Genomic DNA, 19,847 nt, shown 5'->3' with positions numbered 1-19,847 from the left:
AGTTTTTATCAAAAAAGATGGATGAAAAAAGGAAAAAGAGATATCTCTTGCTTTTGGCATAGCAGGACCCGATGGGAGACCCGTACGACTAACTATTAGAACCAATAAAAATAATAATTAAGGTAAGGAAACTAGTCCAATAGGAAGGACATTGAGAAAAATTCAAGTAAAAATAGTCATTTTTGTCTATAAATATATAATTCGGTGACAAATACATCTCTGAAATATGAAAATATAAAATTTAGTCGTTGTAAAAAGTACAACATATATATCTTAACTTTTGTTCATCACTATTAATAAAATCGCATACGTGATACACAAGAATGAATTTATCACTAAAATGATTGCTAATATAATATGATCATGTTGACTAGATTAGATACAAATATTAGTAAGATATCATTTTTGTACATAAATATTAGTAATTTTTTGTTGGATGAAAAATGTCAATATTTTTTTTATTGGATGAAAATGTCAATAATTTGTTTTAAACCTAAATGTTAGTATGTCTCATTGGATCAAAATGTCAATAAATTATCATTATTTGATGAAGATGTCAATAATTTTTTATTGGACTTAAATATCAATATGTTTTTATTGAACTAATTTATTAGATCTGAAATTTCATTTCATTTAAGGACAAAATATAATTTTAGAGTAAATTTTTGTCATTTTTTTATCGTTATAAATATAATATTATAATAATTACTTAAAAAAATATATTGACAAACATAGTTTAAAACAAGCATAATAATAACATTAATATTGATTACTAACCATAATTTGTCTGTCACAATAGAAATTATTCAAAATAAACATTATATTAGTTTACCAAAATAAACATTGTAACAGTGTACTAATCATTATAAATTTTTTCAAGTTATAATAATTATTCATAATTTATTATAAATAAAATATGAATATATCTCATATTTCACTTCTCAAATTTTGACTATTTTATTAACGGTGACGGACAAAATTTAACATATGCATGTATTTGTTGTACTTTTTACACTTTTGAAGACTAAATTTCATATTTTCATCTTTCAGGGACACATTTATCAGTGAAGTGGGAAGAAAAAAAGTCAAAAAAAATATTATATAACAAATACACCCCATGTTGACAATTAGAGACGGTCACGTTGACAATCATTTCAATGATAAATTTGTCCTTTTATGTCACGTAAATTATTTTATTAACGAAGAGGGATGAAAGTTATTTGTTGTACTTTTTACACTTTTGAAAACTAAATTTTATATTTTTATTTTTTAAAAATGCATTTTTCAATGAATTACATATATAAGGATAAAAATAATTATTTACCCAAAATTCAATCATAAAAGTTTTCTTATTGATTATCCTAAATTTTAATTTTTTCTTTTGCATTTGTTTAACTTAATTCTCATTTTGATCCTTTTATTCTCTAAAATCTACTAACTATTCAAATTTTCCGCTTTGTTTAATTTTAATTAAATTGTGATTACCGCAAAGTCAAACATGTAGTCTCTCTGAAAGAACAACAAATTATATTACTGGATATCAAGTACCGTACAGTTGCAGTACTTCGATCTTCAGATGAAGCCTAACTGGAAAGATTTTGTGCTACTTTTCATCTTTTTATTCTCTACATTAGTTAACTATTATTCAGTATATAACATCAATTTTTTTTTCAAAATCAATATTAAATTTAATAATTAACATCGATTTTCTTAAAACTGATAATATGTTAACGCTAAGGGTAGAGAGAGGAAGACTAGAGATTTGGATCAAGTAAAGTGTGTTAAGGATGAAGAAGGCAAAGTCTTAGTGCATGAAAAAGATATCAAGGAAAGGTGGAAGGCGTATTTCCACAACTTATTTAATGATGGATATGGATATGACTCTAGCAGTCTAGACACAAGAGAAGAGGACCGGAACTATAAGTACTATCGTCGGATTCAGAAACAGGAAGTAAAGGAAGCGTTGAAAAGAATGAGTAACGGTAAGGCGGTGGGGCCAGACAACATACCTATTGAAGTGTGGAAAACTCTTGGAGATAGAGGTCTTGAGTGGCTCCCGAACTCTTTAACGAAATTATGAGGTCAAAACGCATGCCGGAGGAATGGAGGAGAAGCACGTTAGTGCCAATCTATAAGAACAAGGGGGATATACAAAATTGTGCAAATTATAGGGGAATCAAGCTCATGAGTCATACCATGAAATTATGGGAAAGAGCGATCGAACGGAGATTAAGAAAGGAGACTCAAGTTACTGAGAATCAATTTGGTTTCATGCCGGGAAGGTCGACCATGGAAGCGATTTATTTATTACGGCGGGTGATGGAGCAATATCGCATGGCCCAACAAGACTTGCACTTGATTTTTATTGACTTGGAGAAAGCGTATGATAGAGTGCCTAGAGAGATTTTGTGGAAAGCTCTAGAGAAGAAAGGGGTTAGGGTTGCATATATTCGAGCTATCCAAGATATGTATGATAGGGTATCGACTAGTGTTAGGACACAGGGTGGAGAGTCAGACGATTTTCCCATCACAATTGGTTTGCATCAAGGGTCAGCCCTTAGCCCCTACCTTTTTACCTTAATTCTGGATGTCCTCACGGAACAAATCCAAGAGATAGCGCCGAGATGCATGCTTTTTGCAGATGACATAGTCCTCCTTGGAGAGTCGAGGGAGGAGTTGAATGAGAGGTTGGAAACTTGGAGACGAGCTCTAGAGACACATGGCTTTCGCCTAAGCAGAAGCAAATCGGAGTATATGGAATGTAAGTTCAACAAAAGAAGGAGGGTTTCTAACTCAGAGGTGAAAATAGGAGACCATATTATCCCTCAAGTCACACGGTTTAAATATCTTGGGTCTGTAATACAGGATGATGGGGAAATTGAAGGGGATGTGAATCATCGCATTCAAGCAGGATGGATGAAATGGAGAAAAGCATCGGGGGTGTTATGTGATGCAAAGATACCGATCAAGCTAAAGGGAAAATTCGATTGGACTGCGGTAAGACCGGCGATTTTGTACGGAACAGAATGTTGGGCGGTCAAGAGCCAACATGAGAATAAAGTAGGTGTAGCGGAGATGAGGATGTTGCGGTGGATGTGTGGTAAGACTCGACAGGATAAAATTAGAAACGAAACTATTAGAGAGAGGGTTGGAGTAGCGCCTATTGTAGAGAAGATGGTGGAAAATAGACTTAGGTGGTTTGGGCATGTAGAGAGAAGACCGGTAGACTCTGTAGTGAGGAGAGTAGACCAGATGGAGAGAAGACAAACAATTCGAGGCAGAGGAAGACCCAAAAAGACTATAAGAGAGGTTATCAAAAAGGATCTCAAACTTAATGATTTGGATAGAAGTATGGTACTTGATAGAACATTATGGCGAAAGTTGATCCATGTAGCCGACCCCACCTAGTGGGATAAGGCATTGTTGTTGTTGTTGTTGTTGATAATATGTTAACGTCTCCTTGTTTATAATAATGTTACCGTTAATTTATTAACATTAATTTTTATATAAATTGATGTTATGTGAGCGATATAAAATATATATTTTCTAGTACATCCTTAATATAAAAGTAATACAGAAATAAATAAATATAATTGTCATATACAACTATACATCAGTTTTTATCATTAATGTTAAATATTTTTAACGACAATAATTTCGATATTAAAAAATATTAAAAGTCTATAAAAATTGATATTAAAAAATTTATTTTCTAGTAGTAATTAGACTTCTCTAATTTTAATTAATGTGCACCTAGGTTTTTAAGAACAACAAAAAATAAAGAAAACTATTTAAAAAAAATTATAGAGATATATACTATTAGTCAAGCTTACTTTAATTATTCGTATTTATTTATAAACGCTAGCTTTTATTTAATTTAGTGTCCGTCAAACCTTTTTTTTTGTCATAACTTCAATTTAGGTGTCGGCCAATCCAACATTATTTCATACCAAACACGAAGAAATCTATTTTTGTGTACCACTAGCTAGGATCATAGGTTCAAATGTAAAGTCTCATTTAGCGTCAACTTGTAACCAACACTCTAAATACAGATTTGCTTGTAGTGCCAACCTTTTAGATATTGATATCTTTAAAAATCACATAATGAATATTGCATATTAAGACTATAGGGTTTTGCATTTGAGAAATATTAATATATAGCACCATTGGAGTATGATTATTTAAGGTCTTTCGCTATAAGATGAACCTATAGAAAATAATAAGGAAACAAGTGTGACTGACGAGTTAACATAAGCCAGCAAAATAATTTAGTAGATATGAAACTGATTAAGGAATATTGATGAATTCTGCATGTTATACACATAAAAGTAAAACAATAAATTAAGCAGCTTATTTTATGATGAATGCTGCATTTTACAGAAGAAGAAAAAACTAAAATAACGAATCAGCTTATTTTATAATGACATTTACTACTGCATCACGGAAATCTATAATTTGCGTCCCTTGGATACAAGAGAAGGTATGCTCTGCTCGTTTCTGAAGAAGTTTAGAGGATCAACGTTGGTCTTCACTCTTGCCAATCTGTTGAAGTTGTTCTTGAAATACTTAAGGCCCCAAACGCTGGCTTGGCTGTAGCTAGTGTAGCCCTTGTTATTATTTACCCCAATGTCAAGGTCTCTATAATTCAAATATGCAGCCCTAGGAGACTTTGAAACATAAGTTTCCATATAACTATACATTCTTCTAATCCAGTTTATGTGCCTTTGTGCTTCCTCATCCCCTTCCTCTTGCCAAGACACCCCATACTGAATATGGAATATGTTTCCAGCTCTATGTGGGAATGGAATTTCGGATTCCGAAATCTCATCCATCCTAGAACCATAAGGAGTGAATTGAACAAAAGAAGATTGACCCTCATCTTCAAAAAAGAAGGGCCATAACCCTTCTAACCCTACATCAGGAATGGGATCTCTCACATAATCAGATTTTCCTTTGTTGAACGACACACCGTTTGCTTGAGTTCTGTTCAGCAAAACATCAGTGGATTCACCGTTTGTAAATCCAGCCATGTAGAGAATTGAACCTATCCAACTCGTCTCAATACAATCTTCTCTGACCAAACCCAACTCTGGGAAGCTCTCTTGCATCAAAGGAATGAGCTGATCCACACCTCCAAGATACATGGATTCAAATTGTGCCTGAACTGTTAGGTTCCCATTTTCACTTGTTGCCCTACCAAAGTTGATCCTTATGGTTAGGTCCTCGTCAAGTTTATTCGCCACAAGCTGCCACTTATGAACAATCTCGGTTGCATTTTGTTCCAATGTCCTTGGAACCCTAAACACTGTCACAGTTGATGGAACTGAAACAAGTTTTATCTTCCAAGCCACGATGACTCCAAAGCTTGCTCCCCCACCTCCTCTAATGGCCCAAAACAGATCCTCACCCATGGCTTCTCTATCAAGAAGATTACCCTTCACATCAACTATGTGAGCATCAATCACATTATCAGCAGCAAGACCGAACTTACGCATCAAGAATCCATAGCCACCACCACTGAAATGGCCACCAGTTCCCACAGGGGGGCACACACCTGCTGGAAACCCTAGTGTTTTGCTTTTCTGGCTAATGCTGTAGTAAAGTTCACCAATGGTTGCACCAGCTAGAACCCATGCAGTGCTGTTTTCTGCGTCCACTTCGATTTTTCGAAGGTTTATGAGGTCAAGGACGACAAATGGATCCTTGGCAACGTAGGAGAGACCCTCGTAATCGTGGCCTCCACTTCGGGTTCGAATCTGCATGCCATAGCGTTGGGAACAGATTATGGTGGCTTGAATGTGGGAAACAGTGAGAGGTGTCACAATCACAAGGGGTTTTGAGCTTGCGTTGGAGAACCTAAGGTTTTGAATGGAAAAGTCAAGTATAGAGGAGTATGAAGAGTTGGCTTGGGTGTAAACGACGTTGGAGATTGAGGTGACATTGTTATTATGGGGATAATTGTAAAGACATTGAACAAAGTTTTCATGAGTATTTGCTGACGAAGAAGGTGTAAATGAAAAGAGAAGAGCAATGGCTACGACAAAATACGAGCTTAGACGCATCATTTTTGTTGATGGTGTGTTGTTGTGCATATGAGAGGTGCGATTTGAAAAAGAGAAATGCGAAACCTCTTATTTATAGTAGTCAGGAGTTTGATGTTAATTAAGATCCTAAAGTGGAGACACTAGATTTATCAACGCGTGCCAAAATTCTGCCATATGGGAGGAGACATCAGACAATTCAAGCACGTAAACTAGTTGAAGACTATTCTACGAATTATACATGAAGAAATTTCAACGTACGAAAACAAGTACAATCACCAAACGTGCAATTCATGCATATGTGCACGCAATTGTACAATGGAATCTTCACGTACTGCTGCATTTTGAAAATCCTTCCGATAATTGAATAATTATCTTTTCTAAGATTTTTTTTCCCTTTGTCTTAAACCTTCCATATTCAGATTTCAGAGCAACTTTATCCTCATATTCGCTTTCTATTTCGTTTTTGGAATATTAAATCACCCATTTTTGTTTTTATTTTAATTTTAGAGATCTTTAATTTAAAAAGAGTGATTATATTTAGAAAACCGGAAATTTGAAACATCCTATCAATAAATCTTTTTTTTTCTATCTCTTTATTCTTATCATATTATTTCATCAATAAAATCAATTATTTTTTTCATCTGTTTCTTTATCAAATTATAGACAATTTAAAATTATTCAAGAAACATTTTTATTTAAAAAAGAGATAATATTGAAGTAGTTGGTTTCTTCCTTTTTTTCTATACAAAAATAAAAAAAATATAGTGGGACCCAGCTTTTCAGATGAGCAAAGTTGCTTGTACGTACAAGGAATTAAATATGGGATGTTCTCATAAACTTCACTAACGAAAATAGGTTTAGTGCAACAATATAACAAGCGAAGTTTTATTAGTGCTCATTTTTTTATTTATTTATCTGATTCAAACTTTGAGATTTTTTTACGAAGAATCAAATCTTTTTCACTTAAACAGGTTACATTGATATATTTTTATAATATGAATTTTATAAATTAAGTCAGATAATTCATCATATCGTACGTAATCATGGGCAAACTTTTTAAGATAAGTTGATATAAACAAATAATTTTGAATAAGTTAAAATTAAATAATTTCATAATGTATCAATTAATTTTTAATTTCTATCAAATTAAGTAAACTAGATTTACTTTAATTATAAGCATTTTTTAAAAAATAAAGATAAAATGGTAGAAATGAAATTTTCATAAAAGATACGTAATTTCTTGTGATTTAGCATTTAATTGAGATATAAGAAGACACAATATTACTAGCATTAAATCACCTTCTCGTTTCTAGCACAATATTAACAATGATAGTAAAATAAATTTGTTACAACATTCAAATATGCTTTTGGAAATACAGAGAGTGTGTAGATCAATTTATTAGGGTTATTCTAACTTAACCATTCATCTCAAATTTAAATCCTGACTATGTTATTGTGTTAAATTTTTTGAAAAATAATTTCGTCATTTATAATGGGTCAATTCTAATTGACGAAGATTATTTCTCATGGATTATATATGTGGTATCTACAATATATATATATATATATATATATATATATATATATATATATATATATATATATATATATATATATATATTCAATCAATTACATTCTATGTTCAATCAATTAAACTAAATTTATTGATCGTTCATTCCGATTTGAAAATACATAAAACACTTTGATACTTAAATGAACAATAGATATATAACTACTTTATATTGTTAGGGCATAAATAACTCCTTTATGTTTGTAATAAATTGTATTCAGAATACAACTTTTCTTTTAAAAAGTTAGAGATTCTTTGGAAGCACTTGTTTCAAGAAATGATTTTGTATTCAGTGGAATCATATTCCTAAGAATATGATGCCTTGAAATGTGTTCGACTACATTTTAATATTTTTAGGATTATTTTTTAAAATTCAAAGTATTTTAAATAAAAAAGTAAATATAGAAGTTACTTATGTATTATAAAATAACTTTTCATATTTTCATGGGAATATTACAGTTCATCTCTCTTCATGGGAATAAAACTACAGGAAAATATAGTAAAAAAGAAAGTTACAACATTTTAAAAAATCAATTATAATAAAAAATAACTTGAAAAAATAAAAAAATCAAAACCTGTAACAAATATAAAAGAATATTTACATTCTCATGTTTACATTCTTTCATAATAAAATTTTAATCCGAAAAATAAACGCATCCAAAGTTTTCAAAATGGGAATGTTTATATCCCCATCTTTTTTAAATTTTTGTCTTGGTTTGGTTCTCTGCTTCTAATTATTAACTACATTATTTGTTATTAGTTAAATTTTCTCATCTTAAAATACACATATCTTCTAAAATATTGTTGACACCATTGAAATTAATTAGAGCCACCAAAAACTAATTACCTTAAACTTTAATCACCTATTAGGCTTTCCAAGCATTATAAATATTTTCTTTTTCAAACTTCAATACTTTTTTATTTTGTAACTTTTAAAAGGGATTATACTAAGAAAATAATATAATTATAATATATCAATTGCATAAGAAGAAGCAGAAGATTCTACAAAAACCTTAAAAATAATTAAGAAGATTTTTTCTTCTTTCAATAACAAGAATTACTTATTATAGAATAAAAATGTCAACAATTTCAATAAAAGCTTCTTTATCAGATAAAAGTTTTTAAAAATTAAAATTAATAAAATCTTACCTGAAGTTAACAGTGTTTCAATAAGCAAACTTATCCAAATAAGTTATCCAAATGATATCATCATAAAATTTGTTTGATGTATATTATATTTAATTGCCTATCCTAATATCCGAATTATTAATTTAAACTAATAAAAATAGGAAAATGCATGATTTTTCTTCAAGTCATTCGTATTTTCTCAATAGGATAGATATTATTGAAGTCAAAGGTCAGTACATAAATTAATAATTAATTATAATATTTTAATAAGTAACCTTATCCCAAATAAAAGGTAAACTTTATGTAAAATTATAATGATATTGATATATTATTTTAAAATGATATCATCATAAAATTTGTTTGAATTCTAGATAAATAATTCTAAATTATATTGAGTTGCCTTTGATAATACCTGAATTATAAATTTAAACTAATAAAAATAGGAAAATGTATGATTTTTCTTCAAGTCATTCACATTTTCTCAATAGGATCGATATTATATATTGAAGTCAAAGGTCAGCAAACAAATTAATAATTAATTATAATATTTTAATAAGTAACCTTATCCCAAATAAAAGGTAAACTTTATCTAAAATTATAATTATATTGATATATTATTTTAAAATGATGTCATCATAAAATTTGTTTGAGTTCTAGATAAATAATTATATATTATATTGAGTCGTCTTTGATAATACCTGAATTATTAATTTAAACTAATAAAAATAGGAAAATGTTTGGTTTTTCTTCAAGTCATTCACATTTTCTCAACAGGATCGATATTATATATTGAAGTCAAAGGTCAGCACGCAAATTAGTAATTAACTATAATAATTTAATAAGTAATCTCATCCCAAATATATTAAAATTTAAAAGGTAAACTTTAAATAAAATTATAACAATTTTAATAAATTATTTTAAAATGATATCATCATAAAATTTGTTTGAATTCTAGACTTATATTATATTGAGTCGTCTTCGATAATATCCGAATTATTAATTTAAACTAATAAAGATAGGAAAATGTATGGTTCCTTCAAGTCATTTACATTTTCTCAATAGCATCGACATTATTGAAGTCAAAGGTCAGCGCGCAAATTAATTCCAAGAAAAGTAACAATTTCTCCATGATTCATTTACGAATATGAGGATAACAATATAATTGACATTTGACAACATATACGTTCATAACTTCAACGTCAAGAAAACCTTCCTAGTTATCTATCTTCATTGATAACCTGAAAAAACTCGAAGTCTCAAAGCCGACGTTCAAAGCATATCTATTTTGACATGTTCCACTGGATTATACGTGTTAAACCGCCGAACTTGAACGGCAATAGACGTTTTGCACGCATCTCCAGCTAGATTAGTGTGATCATGGTTCTACAATTCTACCAGTGCTTATATGTTTTTTTTTTTCTTTCTTAATGTATGTGCTCGAATCAAATTAAAGAATATGATAAGGATGGATGATATACTTTTTGTTGATCAACAAGACTGACAAGAGGAAAAAAATAAATAAAAAGAGATGAAATAGAGGAGAGTGCATCGCAGTTTCCTCAAGAGATCATTAGATGTTCTTAGTTTATGATTATTTGTGGTGTAGTGAGTCTAAATGTATGTGATTTACTAGCTTCATATCTCTACAAATTAAATTATCAAATTGGTTTATATAATATTAGGAAATTTATCCACTGATTTAGGGGCCGAAAATAACATGGATAAAAAAGTCCTACCAAAGTACATAAGTGATCACAATTTTATCCCAAATCAACAAGACAGCAACTGTCATTTTAAACATGAATAAAAATTTGGTCCCTAATTTAGTCTCAGAAATCGGTCATAAATTAGCTTCTAATTCAATTTTTAAAGTCAATTACTAAATCATTCACTGTGTCTAAATTGGTATCTAACTTTATTAGTTTCTAAAACAATCTCTAAATTTAGTCTTTTAAAACGGTCATTGAAATCAACAACCATATAAATAGCTTCAATGGTCAAATTTAACAGTATTCACTTACATGTTACAAGAATCAAAAGTCAATACCAAAAATCAAAGTTGGTTCTCTCTCTCTCTCTCTCTCGCTTTTATTTTTATAACTAAAGTTGGTTCTCTTTAGTAGATACATACAAAAACCAAGAGATATGCAACTTATTCGCGACCAACAGAATGTAAAATAACCTTTTTTTTTTTAAATCAGCAAAAGCAATATTGTTAAATAACCTTCCTATTTGAGTTTTTCAAAATTGTACAATGTCAACTTACATAACTTTTTTTTTTCAGTCAAAAAAGATAATTTGTTGATAGTTATACCAGCAGTACCTGGAATTGAATACAAGCAGTTATGTTCGACCTGTATGTAAAACCCATCCCTCACAGTAATAATTAAGTGACCCATCATTTCTTTCAAAGAGATCCCCTCCTAATTAATAAACACACACAAGTATTTATAAAAACTACCAAAACACGTTGCTTGCATGAGCCCGAGCCTCTTGACAGTTGTTCGTGCTCCTGCATGGTTTTTTACAGAAACTGGATCACGTCATTTCATTGATAAAAGTCTGGACAATACAAGTAGGAACACGGTGATAAACTTTGAGCCTAACATGAGATGTTGCCTCCCTTACAAGAGAGTGGGCAACATCATTTGCATATTAAGAGCTTAAGACCACAAGAAGACGTAAACCAGTATAAGGTAATAAACAGACACTCCATTAAACACTCTTTAAACAGAAAATGGATTGTCATGAGGCCCATTTGCATAAGGAGAAATTAAACTGCCCCACTTTGTTTGTTGTCGACTTACATAACTTATTCTAATTGTCTTCTTTCTCATCAATTTTCCTCCTCATTAATGTCCTCATCAACAATGTCCTTCTCCTCTCTGTTCTCATTTTCTAAACGAACATCATTGGCCAATGGATCGTTATTATTAAGGATAAAAATTAGTAGTTTATACTCAACTAATTCATCTAGCTAGTAAATAATTTCCACAATTAGTGCAACAGGTGAAATCTCATTGATCAGCCTAATGTTCTAATTAATCCTTAATTAAAATTTGATTTATGACTAAAATTTCCTTCATTATTTTTTAATCAAGCTAAAATTAACTGATACCGATTAACTAAGTTTAGGTAGAATATGTTTTATTAGTGATACTAGAGTTTTATTTGGTCCATTACTTTCAAAAAAATTTATATCCATTTCTTAAGGACCAATTTGCAAATTTTCCAAATTTTGTTAATGGTCTTCTATAGGTTTTATAAAATCTTGTAAGGGCTAACCTAGAATTATTTAGACTCTAAGTAGTGACAAAGATATAGTAAATTAAAATACCTATATTTTATTTCTTTTTAAAATTAACAATACTTATTACTCTTAAGTAATTTTTTCATAACATATTTCCCGTTATCTTTTTGGGATAAACAATGCAATAAAAAAATTACTTTAGGGATCATTTTATAATTTTTAATAACTAAGGGACCATTTTTCATCTTTTAAAAAATAAAAGATGAAATTACAACATAAAATAACCATAAAAGATCATGTGACTAATTTAGTCTTTAGTTTAATTAGTTGTCAATTTTTTATTGATTGTGTTTAAAAATGAGGTTTTGGGTTTCATATTCCTCAAAAATATCTTAGGTGGTTTAATTTGTATCATCACATATCAATGGTCTCAACTAATCTCTATATAACAAGTATTTAAGTTTATAAATGCATAAAAGAAATAACGCTTGATGAACTAGGTGGTGATCCACCGCTTATTATATCCAAGGAATTCTATTTGCGTCCCTTCGACACAAGAGAAGGTATGCTTTGTTCATTTCTGAAGAAGTTTTGAGGATCAACCTTGGTCTTCACTGTTGCCAATCTCTTAAAGTTGTTGAAATACTTAAAGACCCCAAATACTGGCTTGGTTGTAGCTTGTGTAGCCATTTTTATTATTTACCCCAATGTTAAGGTCTCTATAATTCAGATATGGAGATCTAGCTAGGACACTTTGAAACATAAGGTTCCATATATTTATATAGTCTTCTAGTCCAATTGATGTGCTTTTGTGGCTCCTCATCCCCTACCTCTTGCTAATACACCCCATACTAAGTATTAAATAAGTTTCCAGATATGTGTGGGAATGGAATGACAAATTCTGAAATCTCCATAAGGAGTGAATTGAACCACTACAAAAAAAGGTATATTTCTGACGCACAAATTCGTCAGTAATCTAAAAAATTTGTTGACAATTTAATATTTCCACAAACCCAAATCTGTTGGTAAAATGTTCATAGGAAATTTTAACAGACGGATTTTTGTTGTCCGTCAATAATTTTTGATGGACAATTCTTTCGATAATTACAAATGGATATTTTTGTTGAAAAAACCGTCAATAATTGGTTTTGTTTAATTTTTTTATTTAACATCAATAATTTAGTATTTTTTTCATTTATATTAATTAATGTCAATATTTGAATTAACACATGTAATTAATGAAATACTCAAATTCATAAATCCAAAACAAATCACTTAAATTCAAAATAAATCTAAAATAAAAGCAAAATGTCTAATATGTCAATAGTAATTTTGTGTTGCTAAGTTAGTAATCAAAATATTCATCGTCTTGTTGTTGGTTATATGTTTGTTGGTCATTGTGTTGTTGTTGCTGGTCATTTGGTTGGCCATTGTCTTGTTGTAGTTGTTGGTTAGGATGTTGATGAATAATATTCTACGCTTCAGGAGATAGGAACTGAAGTACAATTGACTACAATACACACGTCTCCTCCTTTGATTAACGAAGCTTCTCCCTTAGTCAATAAATCTCCTTTGAATCTTAAGAGTGACTGGAAGATCCTTGCATATGCTGCATGAAGCTGTCATCTCCACATTTATAAGTATGAGCAAGATCTCCAGTACTGTAAAGGCATCCCTTACGTTTTGGTCCCGCAACTGCAACCCAAAACCAAGTCCTAAGTCTTTATTCTTCAGCAGGGTATAAAGGAGTGATTTGTGATTCACCAACATCATTAGACCTATCTTGAGATAGTCTAGCCTCAAAACCTTCTTGTCATTCATAAACAGTCATTATTTCATAAATATAATAAACATTTTAAAAAAAAAGCATGCAAGATAATGGTCTCACATGTGTCTGCCTAGAGATTTGTCATCAACAAATTGACCAGTATCATTTCGTGAATGAGTTTGTTGAAAGACCTCATCTATGTATGCAAATCGACCAAGCTCCTCTAACTATTAACAAACATTATAAAACAAATATTAAGTAGTAAATTAAACAAGTACAAAGAAGTATGTATTATAATTTTAATGTACATACCAAGTGAATGACGTGATCCTGCAAAGCTAATAGAACCACCTATGTGTTTACACCAACCCTTTTCAAATGCCCAATTTTTTTTGGCCTATGCACACTTGGAATGATACCCAGGTGCATTCCAATGTAGTAACAAATCATTCCAGACACGATCTCCAATCCAATATGACCTTTTATTTTCATTTTGGGCATTCCTAAACATCTTAAAAACTCTATGAGAGACTTTCAAGTTAAAAGTTTTCTTAATGTCATTCTCTTCCTTGAGTCTCCAAATCAATTTTCTCTAAAGCATCACATAGTTATGAAATGACACATAGTTAGCAAAATATCAGTTTTGCAATTTCAGATCAAATAAAACAAAATCAACATTACTTATTATTGATTTTCCAGCAAAAAAGAAGGATATTAAATATAGAGCAAAAATGAAAAAAAAAATACTAAAACATGAGCTATCTATTTCAACGATTGAACTAATTCGTTAAGAGGTGAATAAGTTACCTTAAAACGCTGGAAAAATAGTTCTTGATGATCTTTTGGAATTGCTCCCCATATAGGCCATGGATTACCAAATTGTTGCCTAATGGACAATGTGATAGCCTTTGTCGCAACCTTAGATGGATGAAACTTAAATAGAAAAAATAATTCATGAAAAATTAAAAGATCAAATGATGTATGATATATAATGATAATTATTTAAATTTTGTAATTAATACTTATGCTCCATTGATAAGTGTAATCGTAGGATGATCATGGGGGGGGGGTCTTCCATGGCCAAATTTGGAACATTTTCATCAGTAGGTATGTTCACTACAGTTAGGGATGGGGATGGTGTAGATATAGGTACTAGAAACAATCCATGTGAATCAATCGGGAATGAGGATGATCTAACTTCAGTTGAAGGTGGAGATGATGTAGGTACAACATTCGAAGCAGACCGGATGAAATAGATGATGATAGACTATCTCTAGGAGGTAATAGTCTAACCACATATTATTTTTTCTTTTCACTTGTCTTTTTTTTATTATTGTCAAGTGACAGAGTCGGAGAGGATCAATACCACCTAATGACATATCTATATATAAAAAAATAATATTACAAATAATTAATTAAATAAAATATTGGAATGAATTAAAATTAAATAAATAATAGAATTTAACGGGAACAGTGCATCATCAACATTGACAAATATTTGGAATTGTTTATTCAATTATGGAATCGTTCTTTTCAATATATAGCCGAGCTTTTAATCTTCTCTCTCCATTAACTTGCTCAATAAAAATTTTAAAATGGTAGGATATACACATAAAAAAAATGTGATATAGTTATGGTGTAGTTCTTGCATGAGATGTCTACAGGTACAAATTAACAACCATTCAAATAAAATAATAAATTTTATTTATACATTTTTTATATGCTAAAGTTAATTTATACATGTTAAAATACATGCTGAAACTATTTTAATATCATCTTCAGCTTTTGATTTTCTACACTTATACCTTATGCAAGTATTAGTTATAGTGACGTCTTGATTATAGCACGAAAAATTTATAAAAAATTATGTATAATACAGAATCTCTACCTTTAATTTTGTAAATCTATAAATCACAAGTACATAATCTCCACATTTCATTCTGCAATTGTAATTTCGTCCCTCTCAACATATATTATGGCATGCAATATTTATATATGTAATGCTAATGATATAAAAACTATTGTTTGTGCTTATAATTGTACTGAACATTTTAACGTTGTGCTTAAGTTACCAAATACTCGTGTTCATAAAAGATGTACGTGTGTGTGTATTGGGCTGTAATTGCGGTATATTACGAGATCCGAGCTTTGCCTAGCTAGTAACTTAACATATTCCCTATCTCTACTAGTTGAATATATTATAAACTATTGATCTATAACTTAGACATTCCTTAAAATATGAAATTTGTGCCATGTGCAGTAATCATTTCATTCGGATACGAGAAGATGCATTATATAGAATGCTAAGTTTGGGCAACTTACGCCACTGTGCATAGATGATGGTTAGCTGGATCTTTTTAATTTGTTTATACCCTAGAAATAGACCCTTCAAATATTCAAATATCCATTCTCTATACCTTCAAGTTTAAACCGCCGAACTTGAACAGCAATAGACGTTTTGCACGCATCTCCAGCTAGATTAGTGTGATCATGGTTCTACAATTATACCAGTGCTTATATGATTTTCTCTCTCTTAATGTATGCGCTCGAATCAAATAAATGAAAATGATAAGGATGAATGATATACTTTTTGTTGATCAATAAGACTGACAAAAGGAAAAAAAATAAAAAGAGATGAAATAGAGGAGAGTGCATCGCAGTTTCCTCAAGAGATCATTAGATGTTCTTAATTTATGATTATTTGTGGTGGAGTGAGTCTAAATGTATGTGATTTACTAGCTTCATATCTCTCTACAAATTAAATTATCAAATTGGTTTATATAATATTAGGAAATTTATCCACTGATTTAGGGGCCGCAAATAACATTGATAAAAGTCCTACCAAACAACATAAGTAGTTACAATTTTATCCCAAATCAACAAGACAATAACTGTCATTTTAAACACGAATGAAAATTTGGTCCCTAATTTAGTCTCAGTAATTGGTCACTACATTAGCTTCTAATTCAATTTTTAAAGTCAATTACTAAATCATTCACTGTGTCTAAATTGGTATCTAACTTTATTAGTTTCTAAAACAATCTCTAAATGTAGTCTTTTAAACCGGTCATTGAAATCAACAACCGTATAAATAGCCTCAATGGTAAAATTTGACAGTATCCACATACAAGTTACATGAATCAAAAGTCAATACCAAAAACCAAAGTTGGTTGTTTTTTTTTTTATAACTGAAGTTGATTTAGTCTTAAAATAATAAGAGACCACTTATGCATTGATCATAAGAATAGAAAACATAAGTCATAGAAAATATATATTTTTAGTTTAAATCACGCCTATTTTTAGTGGAAATAATTTTATTTGAGTTTTGTAGGATTATTATAAGCTATAAATTCTTCTTTTGAATATTTAATAAAATTAAAATTAAGCCATAACAACCGATTTTAATTGATTCACGTGTTTGGTAGCTTATAAAAAAAATATATGGAGCTGCCACAAATTATTGAACTATTAAATTTAGATAATTTTGTTGTGTCTATTTTGTTTCCTTTCTAAAGTCAGCTCTCTTGCCCTTGTCAGTACCAGAAATTTGTTATGTGCTGACGTATTATGTGAATTTTTAACTCAGTTTAAGTAAAACATTTATCATTCAACAAAAACGGTGATTTTAAAATAATGATATTTATAATAATGGTAAGGGTCAGAATCATTTACGCTAAAATAATAAGAGGCAACTTATTTTATTGATAATAACAAAAATCATATTCAAGTCATAAAACATATATATGGAGCTGCTGAAAAGGACAAATATGATAATTCAACTTATTAGCTAGGCAGCCAAATAGCTTGCTACGTTTTATTAAAACTTTGAACTGCTGAATGCTACCCTAGGATTTCTATTTGCGTCCCTCAGGCAGAAGAGAAGGTATGCTCTGTTCATACCTGAAGAAATTAAGAGGGTCAACCTTAGTTTTCACATGTGCCAATCTATTGAAGTTGTTCTTAAAATACTTAGAACCCCAAATGCTGGCTTGCTTATAACTTGTGTAGCCAATGTTATTATTTACCCCAATGTCAAGGTCTCTATAATTGACATATGCAGCCCTTGGAGACTTTGAAACAAAAGGCTCCATATAAGTGTAAAGTCTCCTAACCCAACTTATGTGCTTTTGTGCTATCTCATCCTCTTCTTCTAGCCAATGCACCGTGTACTGAACCAAGTACAAGTTTCCAGATCTGTGGGGGAATGGAATTTCGGACTCTGGAATCGTATCCATTATTGCCCCAAAAGGAAAGAGCACCAACAGTGCACCTTGTGCACCGTCTTCATAAAGCATTTGCCACAACCCTTCTAAGCCAGCTTCAGGAATAGGGTTCCTCACAAAATCAGATTTTGCCTTGAATGAATCCGTTGTAGTTTGGCTTCTGTTCAACAAAGCTTCACGGCTTTGATACCCCACAAAATAAAGGACTGAGTCAATCCATGTCATCTCAGCACAGTCTTCTCTCTTCAACCCTAGTTCTGGAAAATTCTCTTGCATCAAGTGCATTAGCTTATCCAAACCTCCAAGATACAAGCTTTGAAATAAAGCTTCTATTGTGAACTCCCCTTTTCTACTTGAATTCACCCTGTGCACTAAAATATTGATGGCTATGTCCCCATCAAGTTTACTTGCCACTAGTTGCCACTTATGAATAAGCTTGGTTGCGTTTTGTTCCAATGTTCTTGCAACTCTGAACACTGTCACAGTCGGTGGAACTGGAACTAGTTTTACCTTCCATGCCACGATGACCCCAAAGCTTGCTCCTCCACCCCCTCTAATAGCCCAAAACAAATCCTCACTCATGGCTTCTCTATCAAGAAGCCTACCTTTCGCATCAACTATGTAAGCATCGACTATATTATCGGCTGCGAGGCCATGTTTACGCAGCAAGAATCCATAGCCGCCGCCACCAAATTGCCCTCCAACTCCTACAGTGGTGAAGACACCCGCTGGAAACCCTAGAGTTTTGCTTTTCTCACTAATGCTATAGTAAAGTTCACCAACAGTGGCCCCGGATTGAACCCAAGCAACCCTTTTGTTTACATCTACATCAATCCTTCTATAGTTTATGAGGTCAATGACTACAAATGGAGCTTCAGCAACATAGGAGAGACCCTCAAAGTCATGGCCACCACTTCTGGTTCGAATTTGCAAGCCATGGCGTTGGGAACAGATTATTGCAGCTTGAATGTGGGAAACTTCCGTAGGTGTGACAATGACAAGGGGTTTTGGAGTTGTGTTGGATGAGAATCTGAGGTTTTGAATGGAAAAGTGAAGTATGGATGAGTACGAGGCGTTGGTTTTGGTGTACACAACCTTAGAGATTGAAGAGGAGTTGTGGGAATAACTGTAAAGACATTGAATGAAGTTTTCATAATTAGTGTTAACTGCTGAAGATGTAAATGAAGATACAAGAGCAATTACAAGAACAGGAAATAATGAGCTTAGAGGCATCATTTTTGTTGATGGTGTGGTACTGGTGGTGCATATTGGAGGATTCATTGGTTACCTATTTATAGCAGATAAGAATGTGAACTATAGATTAATTAACGTGTGTTTAAATTAGCTATGCTGGACTACGGGACAAGTCAAGCACGAGAAATAGCTAGCTAGGAAGTATCTGAGACTGAGGGTGAGAATAATTAATCTGATTACATCCAATGCCCCCTTGACCCTTGAATTTAAAACAAAAAAAAAATTATTGTATTCAACATATTTTTACAATATTTTTTTATATTAAATATAATTTTAATTCCTGTAATATTTTTATCCGATATTAGTCTCTTAAATTTTAAAATAAACTTTGATTAATTATTAAGATAACATTTAATTACACTTATATATAAACACAATATAATCCACATTGAGAACTAAAAATGATACATTTTTAAATTAGAAGAATTAAAACCGTATTACTTTTTTTAAAAAAATAAAACTAAATTTCAAAATATTTAAATTTTAGAGACATTAAAAACATATTTTATCTTAATTTTTATATTATAGTCTATCTCTTTTCGTTACACCACTCATTTTATATATTACACTCCTCTTTCTTCCTTGCCTGTCTTTCTCATATATATATATA

The 19,847-nt window shown here is 31.0% G+C and overlaps 2 protein-coding genes across 2 annotated transcripts; both read right to left on the bottom strand.

Moving 5' to 3' along the window:
- Positions 1 to 4,251: 4,251 nt before the first annotated feature.
- On the bottom strand, positions 4,252 to 6,122 carry LOC114412624 (berberine bridge enzyme-like 28). The gene has a single exon (XM_028376588.1). The coding sequence runs from the start codon at positions 6,090 to 6,092 to the stop codon at positions 4,449 to 4,451; it is 1,644 nt and encodes a 547-aa protein (XP_028232389.1). The 5' UTR covers positions 6,093 to 6,122; the 3' UTR covers positions 4,252 to 4,448.
- An 11,305-nt stretch (positions 6,123 to 17,427) lies between these two features.
- Positions 17,428 to 19,294, bottom strand: LOC114412623 (berberine bridge enzyme-like 28). The gene has a single exon (XM_028376587.1). The coding sequence runs from the start codon at positions 19,262 to 19,264 to the stop codon at positions 17,615 to 17,617; it is 1,650 nt and encodes a 549-aa protein (XP_028232388.1). The 5' UTR covers positions 19,265 to 19,294; the 3' UTR covers positions 17,428 to 17,614.
- Positions 19,295 to 19,847: the final 553 nt, after the last annotated feature.

The sequence above is a fragment of the Glycine soja genome, chromosome 5 (assembly GCF_004193775.1).
Source record: "Glycine soja cultivar W05 chromosome 5, ASM419377v2, whole genome shotgun sequence".
NCBI classification, from domain to species: domain Eukaryota; kingdom Viridiplantae; phylum Streptophyta; class Magnoliopsida; order Fabales; family Fabaceae; genus Glycine; species Glycine soja.
Note: the sequence above shows the minus strand (reverse complement) of the source record. Positions and strands in the feature narration are given on the sequence as shown.

Excerpts from the sequence above, each read along its gene's own strand:
- LOC114412624 (XM_028376588.1), bottom strand. The coding sequence starts at position 6,092 with ATGCACAACAACACACCATCAACAAAAATGATGCGTCTAAGCTCGTAT.
- LOC114412623 (XM_028376587.1), bottom strand. The coding sequence starts at position 19,264 with ATGAATCCTCCAATATGCACCACCAGTACCACACCATCAACAAAAATG.